Genomic DNA, 25252 nt, shown 5'->3' on the forward strand with positions numbered 1-25252 from the left:
ATAAAAGTAATATGGCAAAGTAGCCCAGGCCATGAGTTCTGCTGCTGCACTGCTTAGGTTCAAATCCCAGCTCTACCACCTGTCCAGCTGAGTGACCCTGAGTGAGTTATTGACCTTGATGTGCCTCCATTTCTCATTTATAAAATAATAACAGCACCTACCATATAGGCTTATTACAAGGAATACATAAGTTGATGTGCATTAAGTATTTAGAATAGTACCTGACTATGGAAGTGTCAGCAAATATTCCTATGAATCCATCACAATGTTTATGTTTATCATAAGTGCTCAAGAAATGTTTTGACTAAACAAATGACTTCTCTTAAAACATATTTGGAATCAGGGGATACAAGCAATGGCTAGTGGCAGACTCTTGGTTTGTGAAGGCGGTCAGAGTATGCCACCTCAAAATATGCCACTTTATTGTTTATTCAGCTCAACAGTTTACATTGAGCTGAAGGCAACAGAACAACAGATGCAGGAAAGATTTTCTGACCTCCCCGTTCCTGTCTGAAGCAGGACTAAAACTTGTCGGAAGGGTGCCTCTTCCCCAAAAGGAAGAAGGGAACAAACATTCTTATCACCAGAGACAGGGAATTGACACTGAGATGAATCTCCACAGACAAAACCTTACTAAAATTTGTAACCCTTCTCTCCCATTAGTTTCTCCCATATATTTCCTACTTTCCCACAATTTACTGGCTGACTAGCTCAGACCCCTTTGTTTTGTCATATCGTCACAATTTATCATTCTTTATTTAAAATGGTATACAAGTTGTGGGCTTAACAGCTTGGGCCTTCATTTTCCTTATAAAGATTACACGTGAAAATAGTAAATAAAATGTGTATACGTTTGTCCTGTTCATCTGTCTTATGCATGCTTAACTTTCAGGCCCAGCCACAGAAAGTAACAGGACATCTGCCTCCCCTACATCTGGAAATAGAAGGAACTCTAAAGGTCAATTGCCTTGCACCCAGGTACCCCATGCTTGTTTGGTTTGTTCTTTAGTTATGTGTGTTGTGGGAGGAGGGCTGTCACCTCCCAGGTGTCACTCAATGGGAAGTTCTACTTTGTTTTCTAAGTGTAAGAAGAGGGTACGGTTCTCAATCCTTGAACAGAGAATGAGTAAGAAAGGAGACCCTGGTATCGGAGAAATTCATTCTCTGACCTTGCAGCATCTACTGTCCATGAGGAGAAGTTAACAAGATAGTGGCATTTGGAGGAGTGTTATCTTGTTGAGTTAGTAGGATGGGTGTCACGTGTAGGAAATTATCTAGATACTTATTAACATTCAGATATTAACATTTTAACATGTTTTTTTTTTTTTATCAGTGCAGATGTAGTGTTTATCTTCACAGCATCCGTGGTCTTTGGGAAAATATACTTGAATATCAGGGAGTCATGAAGCAGCCAGAGTGAAATCCCTCAGAGCCCACCCTCAATTGCAGGCCTCTTTAGGATGGCTTCGTTGGGATCCATGGGAGCCTGGTTATCAGAGCAGGTTGGTCCGGCCTCATTGGGACCACCATGTGGGCCTCAGCTGAGGAGCTTGATGACAGACCAGGCAAGTGAGTCTAAATTGACTCCTCCGAGAGCAAGGGTTCTGTGCTTATTTGAAAGGTTACAAAGTGCATAATATAGGTAGAAATGCTGAGTTGCTGAAGGAAGGCTAGGTGTCTTGGAGGAGACAGATTCACTGGGGAGGTGTCAGGAGGCCCAGAAGTGGCATGTAAAGGACAGACACATTCTCAAACACTTGCAAACACATGTACACCTGCAATCACACACACAAACTGACACAAACAGCTTCACACACCTAGATTTTTCACTCCCTACACTCAAGCACACACACACCTCATGGACGCTCTCTCAGCCTAAAGGGTGGCCAACGGGTCAAGACCTCATGGCTGAATCAAATGTTGGTGAATGCTGCCGCTTTTATTACACCAAAGGTCTTAACATTTATTAGGAGATGAACACAAAGCTTGGCATACTGCTGTCATAGTGGCATGCATTCTCCTCTATAGTGCAGCTCTGGAGTTCAAGGTTACTGCAGATTGCACATAAGAACCACTCTTCAGAGGGAAGAAAAGGGAAAACTGCAGATCCTTGTTCTCCCGAATATCAGCAGACTCAAGGTGCTTCACCACCACAGCAGCCTAAGATCTTTTAAGTTGGGTGGGTGTGCTTTACATAGTAACACAGGTATGACAAGGGATCCAGGATGGGGAAAGTTCCCAAAACTTAGGGCCAAGAGTACTTTTGGGGAAGTATACACTTCCCAAACAGGTATCACTGAATGGGGGCAGGGCATGCTTAGCACTGCAACTGAGCTACGTTAAGCTGTCAGGAGTTCACGATTAATCCTAGTTTCACGGGGAAGAATAAGACATGATGGCGCTGTCACAATAAGGCCACTAAACTTATAGCAAACGATGACTTCAGAAGGAAGCTCTCATGACTACAGGGAAGCAGCTCTTTCCTCTCTGATGCCAGGTACCCCTTGCTGGGTAGGCACCTGCCCTGAGACTGTCACATGGTCCTTTCTGGGCTGCACAACATCACTTAGCACACCAGAGCAGAGGAAGGGACCACACACATCAAGGTCATGGGACATCACCACCAAGCTGGCTGACTGTTGTTGGTGAATGTCTTAGATGCCTTTCCCGGTTGGGCCGGGGGTTCCCCGTGTGTCTGAAGAGCTAATCTGAAAAGAGGCTGGCAAAGGACTTCCTCAAGCTCCGGATGGTCTCCGCTTTGGCTTCATCCTCATTGGCTGAAGACCGGAAGAAGGAGGACTCAGAGAAGCTGAAGGCATTTGTCAGGGACTGCGACTTGCTTGAAGATAAAAACCAGAGAGAATGTGAGAGGGTGGTGTTCCCAGCAAGGCAGGGAAGGACGATGACGTGAGGATACACAACTAGAACCCCCACTCCCTCCCCGGGAAGACCAGGGTGATGGGAGGATAAAGCCAGAAGTGGCCATGCTACCAAGACCCTGGGAGATCCCTAGGCTACTTCCTCATCTTCAGTGCTACTAGAATAGAAAGGGTGGGGACAGTATGGGAACAAGGGAGAAGGGAAAAAAAGAAATAAGGGAAAGAGGAGGAAGAGGTGACTCAAAGACTGCTTCTTTAATTTAATCCAAAATGCCCGAGGGCTAAATTTCAGAGATCCCAACTTGGTAAAAACTAACCTAGGAATCTCACATTACTTCTCTGATGAAAAGAAGTCACAATGGGCCTGTGACTCTGGCACTCTCTTCTCTATCAGCTGTCAACTGGTGGAGCCAGATCAGAAGACCTGGGCCAAAGTCTCATTCTGCCACTCAATCCCTCCTAACTGGAGGCAAGCCATGTGCCTCTCTGTGCCTTGGGTTCTCATCTGTGAAGTTTGGTAAAATGAAGATCTCTACGCACTTTTGGCTCTTTCTATTCTGATCCCTTCTCTGATTCCAAAAGAATATACTGGCTTGGCCCAAAACACCAATGCTTCAATTTCCCTGTTCTTTGTTTGTTTGTTTGTTTGTTTGTTTGTTTGTTTTGAGACAGAATCTCTCTCTGTTGCAAAGGCTGGAGTGCAGTAGTGCGATCTTGGCTCACTGCAACCTCCGCCTCCTGGGTTCAAGCAATTCTACTGCCTCAGCCTCCTGAGTAGCTGGGATTACAGACGCTCGCCACTATGCCCAGCTAATTTTTGTATTTTTAGTAAAGACGGGGTTTCACTTGGCCAGGCTGGTCTTGAACTCCTGACCTCGTGATCCACCAGCCTCTGCCTCCCAAAGTGCTGGGATTACAGGCGTGAGCCACCACACCCGGCAATTTACCTGTTCTTAAAATGGATGTAGTAACCACCCTTGCAACCCTCCTCAGAGGAGCGCTAATATGAGGTCTGTGGGGTTCAGGGTGTTCAGTGGCAAAAAAGATATATATCAGGCCTTTACAAGTTTCTTAGGGAGATTTCTAATGAGAAAATCCAAACTACACACTTTTTAGGGGCCTGTTTTCCCCTTGAGAGACTAGAGGTTCACAGAGAAAAACCATGAAGCACAAGGCCATGGGGAGGCCCAGCCTGCACTCCAGGAGAGGACATGAGGTCTGGCTTCTCCACCGGCCCAGCTTTTCTCCTTCTTGACTCCCACTGGCTCTCGTTCCAGCTGCTTTCTGACTCCAGAACTCTTCTCCTGGTGTCTTGGGACTCTCTGCCCTCCCTTAAATGCTGGGTGCAGCTCAGGAGAAACTCCCTTCTACAGAACTATGAGCAGTCTCTCTTCACCTGCAGTGATGGTGAACAGACACCCTGCCTTTCATTAGGGCTGGGAACGAGACCCAACACGCTGGCCTCTGGGAGTGGGGGCACTCCTCAGCCCACACAGGCAGAGAGTACAGGGGAAGAGCCTCCAGCTTGTCATCAGAGGCTGGCTCTATTCAACAGCTTCAGCCCAGAGGCAGTGACAATCCAAGGATCTGCCTTCACGCAGAGGCTAGAGTTGGCTAGTGAGAAGGCAGGAGGGATTAAAAAAAAGTCGGCAGGCAGTAAATAGCTGGGCTGAAGGGACATTATGGGGCAGGCAAGAGGTGCCACTGGCCAGAGCTGGGGAGGAAGAGTGGGTGATGCCCCTTCCATCACGCCAGACTGAAGACCCAGAGAAAGTGACTATCTGGGCACCCGAGCCCCACAACCTTGGCTCTGCCACTAATTAGAGGAGTAGCTTGGCTTTGAGAACAAAAAAAAAAAAAAATCAAATTTCTTTGAGCAAAGTTTTCTAATCTGCAATGACTACATGATCTCCTAGTGGCTCATTTCAACTCCAGAATTCTCCAGCCTCCTTTTCTCCCTCCCTGAACAGTCATTTGTTGCCCATCACCTCACTCTGAGAAGCAGGGGTGTGTCACTACCATCCCCTTACCAAACCCTTAAGGCTACAGCTGTCTGTGCTGAAGGTGGTGACAGAAGTCTGCTGGGGACACTGCAAGCAATCAGAGACCTCTGTGGGAGAGAGGGCAGAACTGACCATCGTCTACATTCAGGTGCTGTTCCTTCCAAGGACAGCTCTGCTGCTTCCAGGGGTCCTGTGCAGCAGGGCAGTGTGGAGGGGCTTCTAGGGTGACTGCTGGGTGTGAGGGAACCCAAGAGGATGGAGGTCCTCAGCGTCTCTGCCTGGGAACTCCTCTGCTGCCCACACCAGAAACTGACCTCCTTTGGACAGAGCTGAAGGTAAAATGTTGAAATGGATTTAACTAATTCCCTCTTTTCATTCTGGGCAGGCTTACTGATTGCATACTCTGAACTGTGAGTCAGAGGCAGAAAGATTAAAAAAATTTTTTTTACAAGGAAAGAAACACACAAAGAAAAGGAATGGAAAAAAAGAGTGGGAGACAGGGTTTAAAATAAACCAACACCTTAAGCTAGTACAAGACTAGAGAAGGGACAGTGACTCTGCCATATTGCCACTTCCCAGGAAGAAAGGGAAGGGGGTTGAATTTCTAGTTAAACTTTAGACTTTCACTTCCCTCTTTTCTCCCTTCTCCAGTGAACACTAACCATTCCTCTAACCAAACACACACACACACACACACACAAACCAAAAACAAACAAACAAAAAAAAAAGCCAAAAAAATCCCACCACAAAATATCTGTAGGAGGAAACCTCGTTGAAAGTGATTTCTAGCAGCTCTGAGGCCCAAGGCCCACAAGGAGGGCGGGAGGGGGGGAGGGAGGAGCTGCTGAGTTGTCTCTTACTTGAGCTGTGGGTGAGGCTGGGGCTTCTGTGGTGTAGCAGCCAGGGGTGGCTGGGCCTCTGCCAGGGAGCTGCTGCTGGAGGGTGCATCTCCGTGGGTGGTGGGGCCGCCCGGCCGCTGAGGAGCCGAGGAGAAGGAAGAGGAGGAGGAAGAGGAGGAAGGTGGCAGTGATGGTCCAGGGGGGAGCCGGCGTGGAGGCAGCACCTTGCCTGGGGGCTGCATTCCTTGGGGTTGCCCAGGGCCCCCTAGGTTCAGTACAAGAAAAACTTCATAATTTAACCATATAAAAATGTTTCCTTATTAGAATCTACATCTCAAAGGGTGTGGTTAGTTAATTACCAAAAGGATAAGCTCTATGCCAAGAAGCCAGAGTCTCTGAAGGGCCCCAAAGGGGGTCCTTGGTTAGCTATCCTTGTACATAGCTACTAAGTGCTCCTCCTCAGAAACGCAGCGACTCAGCCACAGCAGAAGTCAGCAGGACAAGGAGGAACCAGGGGCGAGTGACCCTGTCAGAGGTACACGCTCTCACAGAAGGCCCTAGAATGCAGGGTCCTCACCCTTCCTCCCTAGAGGTGCCTCAGGCACACACCACCCTGCTCCAGGGTTTACTGGGAAGTCTCAAGTTCCACATGGCAGATACAGGAGAGGGCGGTGGAGAGAGCACTGGATCTCAGAAATAGTCTACCAGTGACTCCCTGAGCAAGTTACCAAACTTCCCTGGGCCTTGGTTTTCCCAACAATAAAACTTTAAAAAGTGTAAACCCCGGTCTTAGTTGTCTTTTGAGAGGTAGTGGTTCAAAGATAACAGGGTCGAGCAAGTTCTTCAAAAAGCATTCCATACCTTAAGATCACCTTGATGGTCCCTGACTTATGTTGTTTTATGGAGCTGCCCTTGGTCCTGCTCCAAGCCTGCGTGGGTCTGATTACCAGGCCCACCATGCCCCACCAGGGCTTAATTTTAGCATTAACTCATGCCCACAACCGGGAGAAATCCATTCTTCCAGGCACTGTTTTGCCTCTCAGTACTATCCTCAGGGGCTCTAGCAGGATGAACCTCTCAGGCATGTGTGGTAGAATTCTCCAGACATCCAAACCCCACTCTCCCCTGGGGATGTTGTGGGTGCTATTTGGCAAATAAAGCCCCTCTAAAAAGGAACAGCACACCCTCCTCCCAGCATGAAACACAAAACCATCTGGTGGCCTGGAGAGGAAAAAGGTCCTCCTTCCTCTGGGAGTTGATAGGCATTAAGGTGGTACCGGACTGCCTAGAGTTTGCTGAGGAGGGTCCCAACACTTAGAAATCAAAAGCCATCCCCATTAGCACCTACTGACTAGTGGAAATGATGCCCAACTGCCCTAGGAGGTCCAGTCTCTCAGCCTCAATCCCACAGTTCACATCCAGGGGCCTGCTGGAGGGAGTGGACTTACAGAAACTCAGCACCAGCTAGTTGTATTATCACTTAGTTTTTAAGAAATACCAGAATATCTGCGCCCTCTGGAGAGGCAGAACTGTATGTCTATGCCACTGTGCACCCATGCCTATCTGCTCAGTTCCCCACTACAGGGCACAGAATACCCTTTATCATCTAACCAAATAATACCAGAGTTAGTTACAGATAAATAAACACATACATAAGTAAATGGAGTTCTGCAGGTTTAAGAAGCTCCAAATTCAAATCAAATAACTAGTGAAGACGATAGATTAGCAGATTATTTCACATTAACCAGCTTTTGCCATTTCCAAAGTTTGGCATCACTTGTATTAGCATTTTCCTGTAAAGTAATACAGGTTAATAGCTCAGTCTCTTGCACCAGAAACCTGAGTGCTTTCCCATTTGTGCAGATACTTGGATAGCCAGAAACTTTACAACTTAACACTGAAGACAGATATAACTTTTCCTTTATTGCACATTAAGCTGTACAAGAGTCACAAAAGAGAGGTACTTCAATCACACTTCCAGCATTGGCTGAGGTTCTCCCAGTTGGATCAGTACAAAAAAAGGGGACAACGTCAGGAAAGAAATAGGTACAAAACACCTGAACGGCAATCCTATACTGTGACACAGATGTCCCCCAGGCCACAGAGTTGTCCCTAAGCATGCTGCCTGAGGGCACATAACAGTCAGGTTATGCTATCTGCTTGCATTTGGCAGTGGGAGCCCTAACCAATTTATCCCCCACCTGAAAGACCTTGGCTGACACCACCCTGTAGCCTGACTGAATTCATATGGCAACTTTGCATTTGTGGCTCACAAATGACACATGAAAAGCACCGGATGTACACACTGATAACATGCAGAGAAGCAATACCACCATCAGCTCATTACTTGGACAAAAATATAAGATAAAATAAAATAATGTATTCCTCCATTCTGGGAAATGTTACTTTATTCTTTTCTATCATTTCATCAGATTGGGAGGTATTTAAGGACTTGATTCTTATGCAACCCATCTGGAAGTGAAAATATGCATATATGTGTATATTTACAACAGATGAACTACCATCATCAGCTGAGGGAGGGATTACAGATGACAACATTCACACTCAATGCATTTCTCTGTGGCCTCAATTTACCAGCAATCAAAGGAAAACCAAGGCACAAGCCCCCAGACATGTAACTCTTGTTACAAACCACCAACACTAGTTCCTTCTCAGATCTGGGAGTACAGAACGGTGACATGTCAATATAGAGGTGGAAGGGAATGTAAAAGTAGGGCCAGTAGCATTTCTTCTCAAAGGCAAGCTGCTGGCATGAACTCCCACGGACCATGGTGTTAGAGGCGGCTGCTTGGTGCCCGTTCCCAGCCTGGCCAGGAGATGGCAAGATGAGGCACTGAAGCTGAGACCTGATTTAATGAACTGTCTCAGCATCTGCTCAGGTGCTGCTTGTCAGAGGGAAAAGAACAAACTGGTGAGGGTTCCTCAAGAGCCACCACTATGGAGCCTCTATCCAAAACACACACAAGCTAAATCTGAGACAGTTCCTCCCAGGAAAGAGAAAGCTCCTCAATCTCTGAACCCTGGAGGGCTCTGGTAAACAGCTGAGAACTGAAGCAGGAGTCAACCTCAGGGTTCTGGAGGCAGTGTACCCACTGAAGTAACATGGGACATTTTTGATTTGGTCTCCCATTACGATGCCTCAGGAGAGGCCAAGAGCAGAATGGACAAATCCTTGACAGACCTTAAGTAGCTCCCTGCATTCTATGTCCAACATTGCCAAGGAATTATCTCTGTACACAGGTCAAGCTTTGGGAACACAAAGCAGCCTCAGGGCCACACAAGCGCACACATGGCTGATCCAGAAACAGCAACAATGAAGACACAATTGAGATCAACACACACAAAATACTCACAGGTTCACTTTGATATTGCACATCAGCGGCCCCATTTTATAAAAATCTCATAGCTAATTAGTTAATAATAAAATGAAGGGTACACTGGGATGTAAAATACAGAACACATTCCTGGAAATTTCTTTGTATTTCATGTCATCACTAAAAACACAAGAGCTCTACAGGCACAGCCAGCCTATTCACATAAACTCAAACTGCACCAAATTTTAGCAAATGGAGAAAAAGGTGGATGTCTTCAAATTCAGTGGATGAAGCTATGGCAGTTTGATCTTGAAAATCTCTTAATGTTCTATCTAAGTTACAATAGTCATGCAGAAAGAAAGCGAAAAGCACATTTCATTGAAGATCCCAAGCACACTGGTGGAGGTAAAGTTGGGGTGGGGATTTTATCTGAGCTTGGGGGAAGAAGGAGAGGAGCTAGGTTTTCTTTTTGTGGTTTCCATTTCTCCCCTGTCCACCCCCCTACTCCCATTTCACCCCACATTATATATTACTTTTAAAAACACTATTAAACCACCCAGAAGATAGAGTCACACTGGACTTGGGAGAGGCACAATTCTTTTGTACACTGTTGACAAACAGCCCTGGAATCACAAGTTATACAGAGAAAACATAAGTGAGCATTACAAGCACGAACAGGAACAGGTAAACAACCAGACAGAGGAGCTGACACTGCATAGGAAAAACACAGTCCAGTCAGCATTGAAAGAACGCAGCAACGGCACCAGTGGGAGGGTCTGTTTTCCCCGCCCCGCTTTCCTTTCTTTTGTTTTTGGCTTAAAATTTCTGCTTTGAAAAATTAACTACCAATCATTTTAAGAAGCTTGGACTTGTTTTGGCCCTACTGCAATGCCATTACAGTCGAGAATATACTGTAAACAACCTTGAGGGGGTGGCCGCTGAGGTGGGGTCTTGCTTGAGTCCGGATCCTTAAGTGTTCCGCTCTGGAAGACAAAAATGCAAGAGATAAAAACAAAACTCCAAGCCACTGAATTCCAAAGAGAAACCACGTGGCTCCATGGCAAGGCCAGAGTGGAATCCAGTGGGACCTGGTGGGATCCAGTGGGATCTGGCCATAGGCTTCTGCTGCTCCAGAAACACCTTAAAGGGGATCCTCGGCCTCAGGTATTGCTGGGACAGTGTGGGGAGTCTGGGGCTTGGAGCCATTCTGGTAACAATGCCTGAGACCTCTTCAACCCCTTTTTCATTTTCCTCCATTTAGACTCATTCTTTCTAGAAGCTTTGCATCCTCTAACACCACCTGGTTTCTTTTCTGGTTTTCTGGTGCCTGCCCATGTCCAGCTCCCACTCCTACGTACAGGCCTGGCTTTCTAAAGGAAAGGGAGGGCCAATGCCAAACCCCAGAGACAGGGTTGGACTATAGGTGGCTGTAGGGGCAGGTGAGCAGGAAGGCAGGGGGAGGAGTGTATGTGTGCGCATGCCCGCGCCCAGCTGGACCTAGTGACTAGCCTAGGCTTGGCTCACTTCTCATCTGGAGTTAACTCCGGAGTGGGATCAGTTCTCGGGCTGACTCAGGGAATCAGATCCACTCTTTGGACTCGGCTGAGAACTCCTGAAGGGAGGAACTTGAAGAAAGGGGTTGTCATTTGTTTCCCAGGCCCCTCCTTACTTTAGAGGGAAGGAATAAGACATTAATGTTTGTAACAGCGCTCAAGGCCAGGCTGTTTTTCCTCCCAAACAGCATGATTACACTTTACCTAACAGCATGGCTCCGATCCCATGCTCCCTCTCCCAGCCGTGATTCTGATTATGCCCTGACGGGATCAAAGACCTGTGCGACTTAGTTTGTCTAACGTTTGTATTAGAGGCAGTGAACGTTTGGAGTCTGAGTTCAGCACAAGGGAAATGCTCTGTGAAGCCTAAAGCCTGCCAAGTGTGCTGATGGTGATATCAATGAGGGGCTTCCAAGGCAAGGCGGTGGCTGAACACAGGCATGTCCTCAGTGAGCACCCACTTCCCCTTTAGTGCTCCTCTCCCCTTTTGACGTGCCCTTCAGCCCTACTCCCACATTAAAGCTGCTTCTCCTCCTGTTCCCCATTTCCCTTGGGCATCCCATTCTGGCTATTTATCTCCCTGCCTATTACGGCCTGTTTTCAGCTCCACTGCCAGGGAAGTGTTACCTTCTCAGTATCACAGTCTTTTAACCACATTACTCGGAACTGTTCTACTGAGAGGATTTGGGATTGTAACCAGGAGGGGGCCTTTGAAATGTCCTCAGTGCCACCACATCAGAGAGTGCCCCATTCTACCATAACCCCCAATCCCCCACAAGTCACAGTGAGAACACTACTTCCTTTCTCCTCTTCTGGGGACCTTCTTGGGATCCATAAGGCACAGTCTGAGCCTGACACTGCAATACCCACACCTGGGAACCCAGCTGGAAACCACTCCATCCCATCAGCCTTCAGGACTCCTCCACTTTTCCCTCCTGGTGTCTGAGTCACCATCTTCCCTCGACTAACTTTAGTCAGGCCTTTATCATTTCTTGCTAGATGAGTCTCCTAATTCTTTCATCTCTTTCTTTCCAATCTGTCTTCTCTGGGGCTACCTATTATCCTCCTAAACCTTTTTTCTAGTTGTGTCTCTTTAACTTCTCTAAATCATCTAGAGCTGACATTTATGGAGTGCTTACTGTGTTCCAAGTAACATGGGTGCACTATTGTGCACTCTCTCTCTGTACCTCACTGTATGAGGTAGACACTATTTCATCAGCACTCCTGATTGCTTCAGTATGGCTGGGCTCACCCTTTCTAGCCTTCTCCCTCCTTTATGTCATAAACAGCTGCTCAGTCCAGGCCTGATTCTCTACTGTTCATTCGCTAGTCTGGCCCATGCCTTCAATATCACAGCCTCTCATGGTCAGATACAGATACTTAGGTGAAGGACAGAAAAAGTCACAGTTTGTGAAGCTGCTGGACTGGCTCTCACTGGTCCCTCCCCTCGGGCCTCACGTCCGGTGCCACTGAAGGGTCCCAGTGCATCATCTCAAATGCTGGCCAAGAGCAGCTGACGATGTTCTCCTCCCAGAGAGGGTTACAGAAAACTATGTGGCATGAGAGCAGAACCAGGGCCAGTGGGCAAAAAAGGTCTAGGCAGACTTTCACTTACAAGAAGAACTTTCTTTTGCAAAAACAGTGAGATAGGCTGTTTTGGGAGGTAGATGTATGTGTTCACATAGTGGGTAGTGAATGACCTGACAAAGACATCATAGATAATATTCCTTCTTTAAATATGAGATTGACTGGATGAATGCTAAGGTTCCTTCCAATCCTGTGAAACTGTGATTCCAAGAAAACATTTCAAATCCCATAGATTAAGCTTTAATGGTAGAACTCCAGACACAGGATGAGCTCACAGGGGTGATCATACCATGCGGGCTAGCCTTGTCTTTCCTCAGCCATGGAAATATATATGTAAGACACCCACGAATGAACTAAGCCCAGAAGTGCCCTTCTCCAGGCTTCAGAGGAAGAGCTCCCAGAGGCAGTCCTTTGGGCTGGAGCCTGAGAATATGCTTTGGCCACCCTTGATGGTGCCTAGGAAGCTTCTCTTGGCCCCGGCTCCACTGAGATTGTGTATGGAAGACTTCTCAGGGGCTGCAGGAGGTGGGGAGGAGAGTTCCCAAGGACTGTCCCTTGCCAGGCTGAGACTCCCTGGCTCCACCCACAAGCCTGCTGTCAGCTAGGGTCTCCGGGCCTATTCCCTGTGGGGCTTGGCTACTATGGGATCTGTTTCCAGTCACCCAGAGCATCCTGGGATGCCGAATTCCACAGAAGTCTGGCCACTCTGGCGTCACTGCCAAAGTCTGGCATGGAGCCAGCCCACAGCAGCAGGAACTCATGGCCAGACTGAGAGGCAGAGTTTTGCTCAGAAAGTTGGATTGATTCAAACAGGTAAGAATGTGAAGTTCAGTGCTTGTGCCTAGCTGTACACAAAATGGAAGGGGAATAAATGACCTTATAGTAGCATAAGAAAAAACCCAGCTGGGCGCAGCTCACGCCTGTAATACCAACACTGTGGGAGGCTGAGATGTGCGGATCACTGAGCCCGGGAGCTCGAGACCAGCCCGGATAACATGATGAAACGCTGTCTCTGCAAAAAATACAAAAATTAGGTGGGTATGGTGGCATGTGCTTATAGTCCCAGCTATCCAGAAGGCTGAGGCAAGAGGATAGCTTGAGCCTGGGAGGTGGATGCTGCAGTGAGCCAGGATCACGCCACCGCATTCCAGCCTAGGCAACAGAGTGAGACCCCGTCTCAAAAAAATATATAAATAAATAAACCGCAGACAACCTTGGGTTTACAGAGTGACAACAGGCTGAGAGGGTGTCAGACTGTAATGATGCTGCCAAAATCGGATGCAGCTGGAGGTATGTCTGTGTCTTGACAAGGGAAAGTGATAGGACCACTGTTCTTTTGGCTGATCAAGCCTCATGAGAGCGCACTGCAACCAGTTCTGGTCACCTCTTAAGGGGATGCTAGCAGAAAACGTGGGTAGATGGAGCAGATAGGATGGTGAGCAGTCTCAAAATGACATCTTTATGCATGTGACTTTGGGCAAGTTACCCTGAGTCACAGTTTCCCAAATGGTATAAATGAGGTAACCATGGAAGCACCTAGGGCTTAGTAGAAGACTGAAATTAGTCAAATGTATATCTGAATAGTGTCAAGGGCTGGCTTGGGTACTAGTGAGCTTCCTGGCATGAGAGGTATTTCAGCAGTACTTGGACAAACTCTGGTCAGAGGGGCTCACGTAGCTGCAGGCACATGACTTCTACAGGCCCTTCTGGCTCTGGGCTTCCATGAATTCGTTTATGCATTTTTTTCCCCAGTTCTTCAGGTGTGTGAGAACTGAGACAAGCCTTTCTTAGCTACAGAGTTCAAGACCAGCCTGGACCAGCTACAGAGTCTTGAACTCAGCAAGACCTAGGGCTATTGGGCCTGTGCAGAGATGTCTTGCAGGTATAGGCTTTCAGGGGCTTGGCAAGGAGAGTGTGCTGCTTCTATCAAAGCTAATTGGGCTGGTATCCTGCTATGCTCAATCCACTGGGCTTAGTGATCAGAGAAGCCAGGGAGGAAGGAGAGAGCTGGCGAAGCTCAGAGACTTCTCCAAGTTGGTAGGTCCACCACTTGTTAAGGGAGGAATGCAAGGGTTTTCCTTACATAGAGATATAGAGTCACAAATGCCCAGCTCACTCCATTCTTACCTTCCCCTCTGTTGATGTCGGAGCACCAAAAGGGCAGGGTGCACGGTATTGTGGAGAACTCCCTGAACTGGGGCCCAGAAGATCCAGCTCTCCTGCTTAGCAGCTGTGTGACCTTGGGCAAGTCAGTTGCCTTCTCTTTGCTGATATGTGAAACAAAGATACACTTGCCAGCCCAAGACATCTTAAATAAGCATTGTTAGGCTTAAACTAAAGAGTGTGCTTTGTAAACTGTAAAGTGTTAGACAATGTAACTGAGCATCCTACTATTATTAAATAATAAATATAAATCCAAAGGAAGGGAGGTCTAATGTTAGAATCAGTGAAGAAGATATTGTTGTGTGGTTTCCTGTCACCTGATGCATAGTTTCATGAATAGGGAATTCTGGTCTGGGTTATACCATGCCTTCTGTATACTGCTTAGTTCCTGCAAGGTCCCTGCAAAATGGTAAATATTAGCTCTTGAAATGACTGGAAAGGAAATCACTGGCCTGCAACAGAAACCAAGCCCATGGATGAGGGTTTGTAGGTTTTGTCAAAGGCAACTTTAAAATGCCATCCCGTGGCTTTCGGCAGACAAGCTGGAGAAAGGAGCTCCTGAAGTCCCAGCAGGATGGAAAGCTGAGGAAGGAAAGACATTGAGTGACTCAACACTTGTGAGCTGTTGGCCTGAGACCAGCTGCTCCAACCAAGGAGGAAGGCCTGTGCTTGCTCAGCATATCTGAGACAGGAAATTGGGAAAGGGTCCCAGGGTCTGGCCCCAGGAAAGAGGCCAGGCCAAGCTCCTTGCCGGACACGCCACAGAACTATTCTGATCAGCTCCCCAGGCCCCGCTCCCCGGTCTAGGACCCCAGGGAGAATGAGGCAGCGGGAAAGAATGTGGTCGGGAGGTTGTAGGTTTAGTCAGTGCAAAGGGGACCGCATGTTTTGAGGCACCTTGGGATCTTTCTGGGCTTGCCCCTGCAGTCACCAGCACCCACCTTCCTTCCTCCTTCTAAAAGGTGCCCAGGGATGAGCCGCTTCTCTTTCCCTCCTGGGGGGAGTTGCTTCTCTGTGTGCAGAGCTCATCTCTGGGAGGGGGGCCCTCTCATAACCTAGGACCCAAGAAATATCCCATGGGGCAGTCCCTGAGTCTTCTGGGGCACTGAGGGGCAGGTCACCCAAGGTCAGAATGTCAGCTTCAAATGATTAAACATGTCCCTGAAAAGTTAAGACAGTCCCAGAATAGTTAGCTTCTCTTAATAGTCTGTTAAGGGATCTAGTCACTAGTGGCTTTATCTGAACCTGCCCCAAATCTCCTCACGTTCTCAGCTTATACTCACTGGGGAAGAAATTCACTAAAGCCATTCCTGCTGTGGGAAGCAGGAAGGCCTTTCATTTGTCCTAAATTTACCTCTTCTAAGCTGAAGTGAAGCCCTGTTAGTCCCATGTTGGGGATCGGAGAGACCTTTGGACCCCTCCCTAACTGGAGAGCCCTTTAGATTCCACTTTTCAGAGTGAAGAACTCCCTTCTTAGGCTTGGTCTTCTTGCACTTAGGAGACCTCATATTTTTTAGAACGGGGCGGCTAATCTTTTGGCTTTCATGGGCCACATACACTAACACTAACGATGGCTGATGAGCTAAAAAAAAAAAAACTGCAAAATATCTCATAATGTTTTAAGGAAGATTATGAATTTGTGTTGGGCCACATTCAAAGCCATCCTGGGCTGCAGGTTAGACAAGCTTGTTGCAGAGCCTTTGTGGCTGGAAAACCTCGCTGAAAATGTTTTGTTTCTTTTATACCAGAGAACCCATATAAAAAAGGCCTGGTAGAATGTCCCACCAGAGAAGAGAGGTTATTCAGCCTCAGTCCTTCAATTCTGAATTCTCATCACAGCCTTTCCCAGGTCCCGTGGCTGTACAGAGTCTGGATCCCAGCATGTCAGGCTTGGAAGGAGATTGTATAAGTTACCTGTTCCAACAGCCCCAGTCCCCAGTCCTTGCCTTTCACCATATGCCTTACAAGCTGCTCATCCTGCTCAACGTCAGCAACAATGTGGCAGCCGCATACCATTTCTGAGTGTTAGAGAGTTTACTCCCTACACTGGTTCAAAACCAAGCAGATTTGCCTTTTGGAATCAGTTCTACCCCATGACAGCATCAGAGAGCTAAAGATATTAATTAATGCACTCCTGGAGATGTCTGCTATTCAACTGCAATTCCTTTAACTTTTACTCATAGCACAGATTTGCCAATTGCCTCAACCTCCTGGTTTCTCTCCTCTGAGCACATTCTGATTGGAGTTAGAGTTTGTCCTTGTTATACTGCAACCCTCAGACTAGAAACATTTCGGATGTGCTCTGATCAGCTCAGGGTAGGAGAAGAGGCTCATCTTCATTCTGGACACCAAATGTATATTAATGCTTCCAAAGGCTGAATCTTAGAATCATTCCCCATGGGTCTAATCCACCAGTCAAATGGGAAGCCAGCTCTGTGGCATAACTGAGGGACACTGAAGAGAGAACAGTTCCCATCTCAGTCCGTCAGTGTCTGAAATTCCTGCATGAGCAATTCAGCCTTCTGGCTCTGGAGAATTTTACAGGAAAATAAAAATAGTGGAACCAGTATAATGAGAAATGAAAAAAACATTAGCCACATGAAGGAGAAGACCAGATGCCATCTCTACTGGCATGGCCTGAAAGCTCTGTCCCCCTGAAGTTCTCTCCCTGGTTCCTGGGAGTCTGAAGAGCAGCCCACACCTCACCAGAGCCCTAGGACACAAGGCCCAGCTCAGATCCTAGACAAGAGACCCCCAAAGTCAGTGAATGTGTAGGAGGGGTGGTGGGAAGGCAGTGGTACAGGGAAGAGCCTCTGTAGGTATAGAGCCTAGAGGCTTTGGCCATCAATGGCCACCAGGTGTCACTGCCACCTCGAGAACAGTCTCTCTCAAGCATTTCAGAATCCATGTACAGAGACAGAGAGTCAGTAGCTGCCGCTGACCATCACAGCAGCCCACAAGCTGGCAGTCCGGCCATGCTGAGGCCAAGCTGTCATCAACCAGATCAGGCTTTGCCACTCACCTCCCTGCTCTTGGTGACATGGCCATTGCTTCTTATGCCCCTTCCCCTATTCCTTTGAAATGTGTGCAGCAGCTGGTTCAGGCCCACCCCCACGTCTTTGCTCTTTGCTTTCTATAATTAATCCATCCCAGGCTAGGGAGCTGGCTGGTAACAAGGTAAGGTGTGCCCTCTAATCACCATCCTCACCCCTAAGTCCCAGCTCCCTGTCCCCACTTTAGGGGACTGATCTGGAATCAAATAAATGAAAGCACTAATGGTAGAGCTAAGGGCAAGGATAGAGAAGGAGAAAGAGAGAAGGGTAGACAAGCAGCTAGCCACAAGTCTGTCCTGGTCTTGGTCTAGAATTCTGGGCAGGAGCAGCTCCTAGGGCTTATGACTCAGACCAGAGGCTCTTTCAGTCCGAGCTTCCACAGCCACAGAAGAAAGAGGCCAGCAAGAGGCGCCTATGAGGAATGGTGACAATGCCTGTGAGCAAGTTAGTGACAACACCTAAGGGCTCAGCTGGCCATGTAAAGTCCTGGCTGGGATGCAGGTAATGTTCCTTGGTTCACATCCTTTCCACTTGCACACTACCAAGATCATCCATAGGACCTGACATCAATCCAATAGGCTGATAGGGCTGTTAAAGATGCCTATTCCAAATGATGAACTCACTCAACAAATATGTATTACAATGGCACATCAAAGGGAGTGGGGTAGGAGTGGTTTGCTTGGTGGGAAGAGTATTTTATCAACGTCATTTGTATAGAATTGCTACCATATGTTGATAATAAAAAGCAGGCCAACTTAGTTATTTTAAAAATTTTCTATAGTCAACTGCTTGCACCTGGGCAAACCACTCTCACCTGCCTCCCCTTGGTACACCCTTGATGTATTAAATGGCTACTAGGTGCTAGATACTGTTGCCCTAGAGATATAGCCATAAACAAGTCTGTACTCTTGAGAACCTAACATTTTAGTAGAAGAGACAATGAAATAGACAAGAATAATCTCAACTGGTAGTAAGCACTATGCAGAAAAGTAAAGAAGGGAGAGGTGGTAGCCAGTGATTAGGTGGCAGCTTTGGATTGGATAGTTGAGGAAGTATCAGTTATACTGTTAAGGAAAAGCCAGTTATCGCCGGGCACAGTGGCTCATGCCTGTAATCCCAGCACTTTGGGAGGCCAAGGCAGGTGGATCATGAGGTCAGGAGATCGATACCATCTTGGCCAACATGGTGAAATCCCATCTCTACTAAAATACAAAAAATTAGCCGGGCGTGGTGGCACGTGCCTGTAGTCCCAACTACTTGGGAGGCTGAGGCAGGGGAATCGCTTGAACCCGGGAGGCGAAGGTTGCACTGAGCTGAGATGTGCCACCACACTCCAGCCTGGCGACAGAGTGAGACTCCATCTCAAAAAAATGCAAAACTAAGAGGGAAGAGCATTTCAGGGAGAGAGCACAGTCTAATACAAAGGTCCTTACCAGTGTGGCTAGGGCACAGTGAGCAATAGTTAGGATAGTACAAGGGCAAAGAGGCAGGTAGGGGCCTACATAAATTGCTTGGGAAAAACAGTGTTGTGGGAACAAGATTAAGAGGAAAAACTAGAGTTCTGTGTTATGTTTAGGGTGCCCTTAAGATATGCAAGTAAGGATGTCAACCAAGAATTAGAAATGTGAGTCTGGAGTTTGAAGGGGTGGTCAGGGCAGGAGATAGATAGGGGCTGGCCAAGACCACCAACAAATATATACATTGACCAAGTTCTGGGGCACTGATGTTTAGACACTCAACAGAAGTGGAAGAATCAGCAAAGGCGGCCAAGAAGGGGAAGCCAATGATGTAGAATGAAAACCAAGCAAGGGTGGGGTCTCAGGGGCCTAGAAAATAGTGTTTAGAGGAGGGAATAGTCAACTGCATCAAATGCTACTGAAAAGTCTGAAAGATTAGAACAAAAGTGACCACTGGACTCAGTGACATGGAGATGACTCTTTTTTTTTTTTTGAGACAGAGTCTCGCCTCTGTCACCCAGGTGCAGTGGCGTGATCTCGGCTCACTGCAATCTTCACTTCCCGGGTTCAAGTGATTCTCCTGCCTCAGCCTCCCAAGTAGCTGGGATTACAGGCACCCGCCACCACACCCAGCTAATTTTTGTACTTTTAGTAGAGATGGGGTTTCACCATGTTGGCCAGGCTAGTCTCGAACTCCTGACCTTGTGATCCGCCTGCCTTGGCCTCCCAAAGTGCTGGGATTACAGGCGTGAGTCATGGCACCTGGCCTCATGGAGGTGACTTTGACAAGGGCAATTTCAGTGGGATGGTGGGAGTGGGATGCTGACTGAGAGGACAGGAGAGAAAATGTGGTAAAAGAGAGACGGTGGCTAAAACAACTTTCCAATAATCTTTTGGAAAAAGAGAAATTGATGGTGGAGAAGAGAGAAGATACTTGAAAACAAAAAGGAGATAGAATTTAGGTCACAAGTGGAGGGTGAGCCTTAGAGCAGATTCATGTGGGTGGAGGTGCATATAAGTGGGTGGATGTGATAGTAGGCACACGAAGGTAATCTAGTTTGACAGTTCCATAGTCCTGGACTTATGATGGCTGAAATGTCTGCTCAAATGTAGCCAATGAAAATGTGCTATTATCTAGAGGAAATTGGAGGTGGGAATATGACCAGTACAGTCATGGCTTTAAGCTCAAGTTGTGGAGTTTTGACAACTGTGACTGACTGTTGGATGTCTTCTGCCTTCTGGGTGGCCTGAGGTCAAGGCACAAGGCTCAGGAGGAAGTCGAAGCTCATAGAGGTTACCAGAAGATACTATCAGAGAAATGATGACCTCTGAATTCACTCATTATTTTAATTTAGAATATAAACGTTTTGGACAGCAACTTTAAGTCCTAAGGCTATTAACTAATTTTAAGCGCAAACTCTGCATTTCCATGTTAGTCAACAGAAATGCAGATCAATAAGGCATAGTTCTTGCCCACAGGGGCTGAAAGTATTTGAGAAACATTTGCTATATTAACTTAATCATGTGTATAGTAAAGAATTTGGCTTTGCCCTAAGAGAATTCTGGCCTTTGTCTTTGGCTCCTCGGAAGTAACCTCTACACTCCTGGAGTTTCTGGAGTGATAGGAGTGTCTCTTGTCACTCACAGTAGGTCCCTCAGGCCACATGGTATTATCCTGACCTCCAAGGAGGGAGGAGCCAGAGGCTGAGTTCAACCAGGTGATCAATCAGTCATACCTACATGATGAAGCCCCAATAAAAACTGTGAACACTGAAGCTCAGAGGAGCTTTCTCAGTTGTTAATACTCTATGCATATTATCACATATCAAAGCCAGGAGGGGAATGAGTCCTAACTAATGTAAGTTTTGTGTTTGAAACCCTCCCAAATTCTGCTCTACACGTCTTCCTTTGGCTTAGTTTTGACCTGTATCCTTTCTCCATAATATACTGTAACTGTGAGTATAATAGCTTTCAGTGAGTTCTGAGTTCTTCCAGAGAACTGTCAAACCTGAGAGTGGTTTTAGGAACTTCCTGAACTTTCAGGTGATGTTAGGAGTGAGGGTCTTATGGAGATTTTGCAGGTTGGCTAACTTCAGACTTTGCAGTTTGGCTAACTCCAGGTATTATGTGGCGTTAGAACTGAAAGGGATCTAGACATCATCTAATTCAACTCCATTTTATAGGTGAGGAAACAGAGGTCTAGAGACGGGAAGTGATTTGCCCAAGGTCACATAATGTTATAGCAGAGTGAGGATTAGCCCTTGTGTGTCCTGACTCCCAGCATGGTATGCATTCCACAATATCCTTTGGATATGAATATAAGGCTGAGCAAAAAAAGCTTATCCTTGAGTCAAACTGACTTTGCTACAAGGAATTTCTGAAAGAGATGCTATATTTAGGGAGCTTATTCCTTGCTATGTTTTCTGCCTTGACGCTGACATATTGTAGATTTCTCTTACAAAATGTTCAAGCTACAACATTTAATGTTTATAAAATAAGGGGCTTATACCAAAGAAGGGCTAATGCTTTTTGTGGGGTAGAGAATTTTGTTCTGTAAATTATCTCTTTGCTTCTTAACTTTTATACTTTAGATACCCTTTTGTATAATATGGATTGTCTTGCTACAAGGGATCTTAGTGTGTTCAACCTTTAATTTTAGACACAAAGGTGCTGAGGCACAGAAATGGGAAGAAACCTACCCTAGGTCACCTGGTAAGCAGTGGCAAGGACAGGGCTACATGCAGGTCTCCTGACTCTTATCATGGCCTTCATTTTAGTTCAGAATGACTTTCCTTGTAGAGGGTCATGAAAGTTTACACATTTTGTAAGTACTTAAGGGCCCTTCACAGAATCCCAGAGCAGCCCATTCTGTCTGGGTAATGTCAGGTTCTCTTACCCTGTCATAAATTCTTTAAGATACTACCAGATGTTCTCTGTTTTTCTCTGTATTAAAGGGAAGAAGGGACTACTTGTCACTCTTTTGCTACAGCAGGGAGAAGCAGTAATCTGGTTTGCAGATTCTCTCTCATTATCTAGTGTGGACTAAAGGGCAGAACTAGGATTCACATATCTTGATTCCATCACATTTACAAAATCATAAAATCTCACCATAGGCCTGATTTTTTTTAACCATAAAAAACTTTGTATCATCTCTAGTTAAATATAGTAATTAAATAGTGGGTTTGTATCTCTAACAGGCAATTAACTTTTGTTTTCCTAGTTACCCTACTGTGATTCTCTAGTAACTAAAACACTTATAAGAGCTAATATATAATAACATACCATCACACAGGGCTATTCTCAACTCAGATACCCAGAAAGAGTCAGGGTCCACATTTATTAGCCCAGAAGTTCCCATTTATCAGGATTAGTGAAGATGGAAGTATTCTACTCAAAGAAATTTTCAGAGCATAAAAGGTCTCTAGATATCAATGGGGAAACTTGAGATCCAGAGAGGGAACTGACTTATCAATTGTTACACTGTTTTATGTGCTGGTCACAAAGCTAATAAATGAAGAGTCTAGGATTCAAATTTGGGTAGTTCTCACTTCAAAGCCCACACTCTGAATCACTATTCTATTCTACCTCCCTAACTGTTTAAAGTTGGATTTTGAAGGAAAGCTATCTGAGAGAATTCTCATTTATAAATAATAAAACTTGAGCCCAAGAAAGGCTAGTCATTTCCCCACAAACTTACACAGCTATTTAGAGGAAGAGCTAGACTTAAGATTCAGTTTTTGATTCATTGTCCCAAGTTCTTAACATTTCATAGTATAAACATTTAGTGGAGTTGGGGATACTTTTGAAAGATGAGATCCCTCTTGCTTGGGAATAAAGACCTTTCCCTACCATAGGGTCTGATGTTCCACAAAACTTCAGTGTGGATTTCCCACTAGACCCACAGCTCGAATGCTGTTGCCATGAGTGTGATTGGCCGACTGAAGAAGGCCACTTCTCTCTTAGGAAAGAAAGATTTCTAATTTGAGTTTTGCTTTGTCACTCTCTCCCAGAATGAGGGACCTGATTCTCCCCTCTCCAGACCAGCTATTTCTCAGAAAGTACCTTCCTTATTTACAAAGATAGCAGGCTCGACACAGTGAAGCAGTGAACAGACAGTAAGTGATGTGACCCAGCTCTTCCTCAAATACCTCTCAGTTTAAAAATGGGAGCATCCTGAGTCCCAGGTGAAACTGGCTCTGGTTCCCTGGAGACTTCAGGTTCAGAGGAAAGAGATCCAGTGCTCCTCTGGTTAATTATATAATTGATATTGCAGATTGCTGAGAAGGCCCCTATAAAGGGTGGTGAAAAATAATCAGGCCTCCAGGGGAAAGGGAAGGGAAGGAAGAGGGAGATGTCTTCTTAGATCCCATTTAGGCCTGTGGGCATCTGGCCTGTACTCCATTCTTTAGGCCACCAACATCTAGAGCAGTGGGCTCTGCTATGTCTCTTCCTAGCTGCTTACCTGTGGCTGCTGGGTTGTTAGGGGTCTCTGAGGAGACAGGGCAGGAGTCCTGGACAGTAGCTGGTTCATCTTGCTGATGACTAGTTCGGTGATGAGTTGCCTGTCCTCCACCTGATGTTCCCCAATCAGTGGCATGCTACAGTCCATGACCTGGTGGGAGACGTGTCCCAAGTGAGGAAAGGGGTCTGGAAACATAAAAGGCCTGGTACAATCTTTCAGAATGGGTAGGAATTAAGCCAGCAGAGATGGACTGGAGATGAAGCAGGAGTTCTTGTCTTCAGCTGGAAGTATGATCATTTGCAGAAATAGGATCTTTGTCACTTCCTTCTACAAACCTTTGCCTCAGGTCTTTTTCCCAGGCTTTACCCGTGCCAGGGCTCAGTGAGACCACAAATTGCTGAATGAAGGTAGCCAGAAAAGGTAGAAAGCAAGGAGAGGGTAGAGCCTCAGGGTGCAAAAGTTTGCAGGCAGGGAGCAGGTAGATGTGAAAGGCATCCCCTTAAATCTCTGATTAGGAGCATGCGCTTTTCATCTCTGTTACTTTTCACCCACAGAATCTCTGTCTCTAAGCATGCTCTGCTCACTAAATGACCAGGTTCATCCCTCTGTACCTGAACTGGGATGCCCTCCCTTCTCACCACCAATCCTGGTTCTTCCTGTACCTCAAGGCTCAGATCAGTGTTTTCATCCTTTAGGAAGTGTCTGCCTCACAGACTCCATAGTCCAACTTTCTCAATTATGGGTGAGAAAACAGAGGCCACCTAGCAAGGAGAGGTGTGACCATTCAGAAGGTTACAGACCATGCAGGAAATGAGAGAGATTCAGAATTTGAAGCCTACTTTGGGCTCCTGACACCAATATCCTGGAAATACCACCAAACTCTTAGCAAGGAGTCTTTCCTGCTCCCAGCCAGATTGGGTAGGAATGTGTGGAAGGATTCATACTGCCACTGGCTTTCCTTTAAAACAGGAAAAGGGAGTCAGCAAAGTTGTGTTAGAGGACCAGGCAGAGTAGCGTCTCCAAGGCTCAGAGAGATGCCAAGAAGAACGTCCTGCATCTGGTGCCCGGCTGAGACACTGATTCACTCTGTGGTCTTGGGAACATGTTCATGGTGTTAGGCCTCAGTTTCCTCACCTGTAAAATGAGCAGGTTGGACAGAATGACTCCCAAGGGTGGCTTTCTGAGACAGAGAATGGTAACATCACTACAGCCTTCCCAGAGGAATGGCTAGTACCCCAGGAACCCATATCCAACATCTTTTACTCCTGGTGTGGATCAGCCTAGCAGGTTGGAAACAATAGCTACCCACTGATCTTGCTGGAACATTTCCATGGTTCAGGAGACCCTAAATTAAAGGCAGTCTGAGCTGCCCACATAGTTCTTAAGCCTTGGGAGTTATCTCTTACTGCTTGGTCCAGACTTACCTCAAAAATGTAGTCTTTCCCATCTTTGCCATGTACAGCTTTGACGGCACAGATGTCCAGGCCGCCAAACATCTCAGAGCAGGTGTCCACCCACAGTTTGTACCTGGAGGTGATGGGGAGGTGTCCTGAAGCTGGGGCAATTCGCTCACCACAAAGCTTGCTTGCTGGTCAGGCTCTCCTTGCTGCCTCCATCTCTCCCACCTCCCATCCCCACTGCTTCCTCCGTCTACGTGCATCAAGCACATACCCTTATTTACAGTGCCCTCCTCCATCTGCTTTCCAGATCCTACCCATTTTTGCAGACCCAAAGCAGTTCTCACCACCTCTAGAAGGCCTCCTTGGCTATTCCAGCCCATGCCAATTACTCCTTCCTTGGAGCTTCTATGGTATGTACAGTCATCTTTTCCCATAGGCTGTTAGAAGAAGCCATGCTACCTCTTGCCCACTTGCTGCTTAGAAACTTCCTCCACCAGATACTCAAGGTCATCATCCCTAAA

At 46.6% G+C, this 25252-nt stretch overlaps 1 protein-coding gene across 2 annotated transcripts in view; it reads right to left on the bottom strand.

Annotated features, from left to right (window-relative positions):
* Positions 1–1937: 1937 nt before the first annotated feature.
* Positions 1938–25252, bottom strand: part of SYN2 (synapsin II) — a 210843-nt gene continuing 187528 nt past the window's right edge. For both annotated transcript variants that reach the window (XM_017895101.1, XM_017895102.1), the window contains 5 exons: positions 24756–24858; positions 23332–23481; positions 9979–10039; positions 5743–5986; positions 1938–2839 (listed from right to left, as the gene is read on the bottom strand). In XM_017895101.1, coding sequence (XP_017750590.1) covers positions 2704–2839; positions 5743–5986; positions 9979–10039; positions 23332–23481; positions 24756–24858 — 694 coding nt within the window. In that variant the 3' untranslated portion in view covers positions 1938–2703. The remainder of the gene's footprint in view (positions 2840–5742; positions 5987–9978; positions 10040–23331; positions 23482–24755; positions 24859–25252) is intronic.

This window comes from Rhinopithecus bieti, unplaced genomic scaffold (genome assembly GCF_001698545.2).
Source record: "Rhinopithecus bieti isolate Rb0 unplaced genomic scaffold, ASM169854v2 scaffold_26308, whole genome shotgun sequence".
NCBI classification, from domain to species: Eukaryota; Metazoa; Chordata; class Mammalia; order Primates; family Cercopithecidae; genus Rhinopithecus; species Rhinopithecus bieti.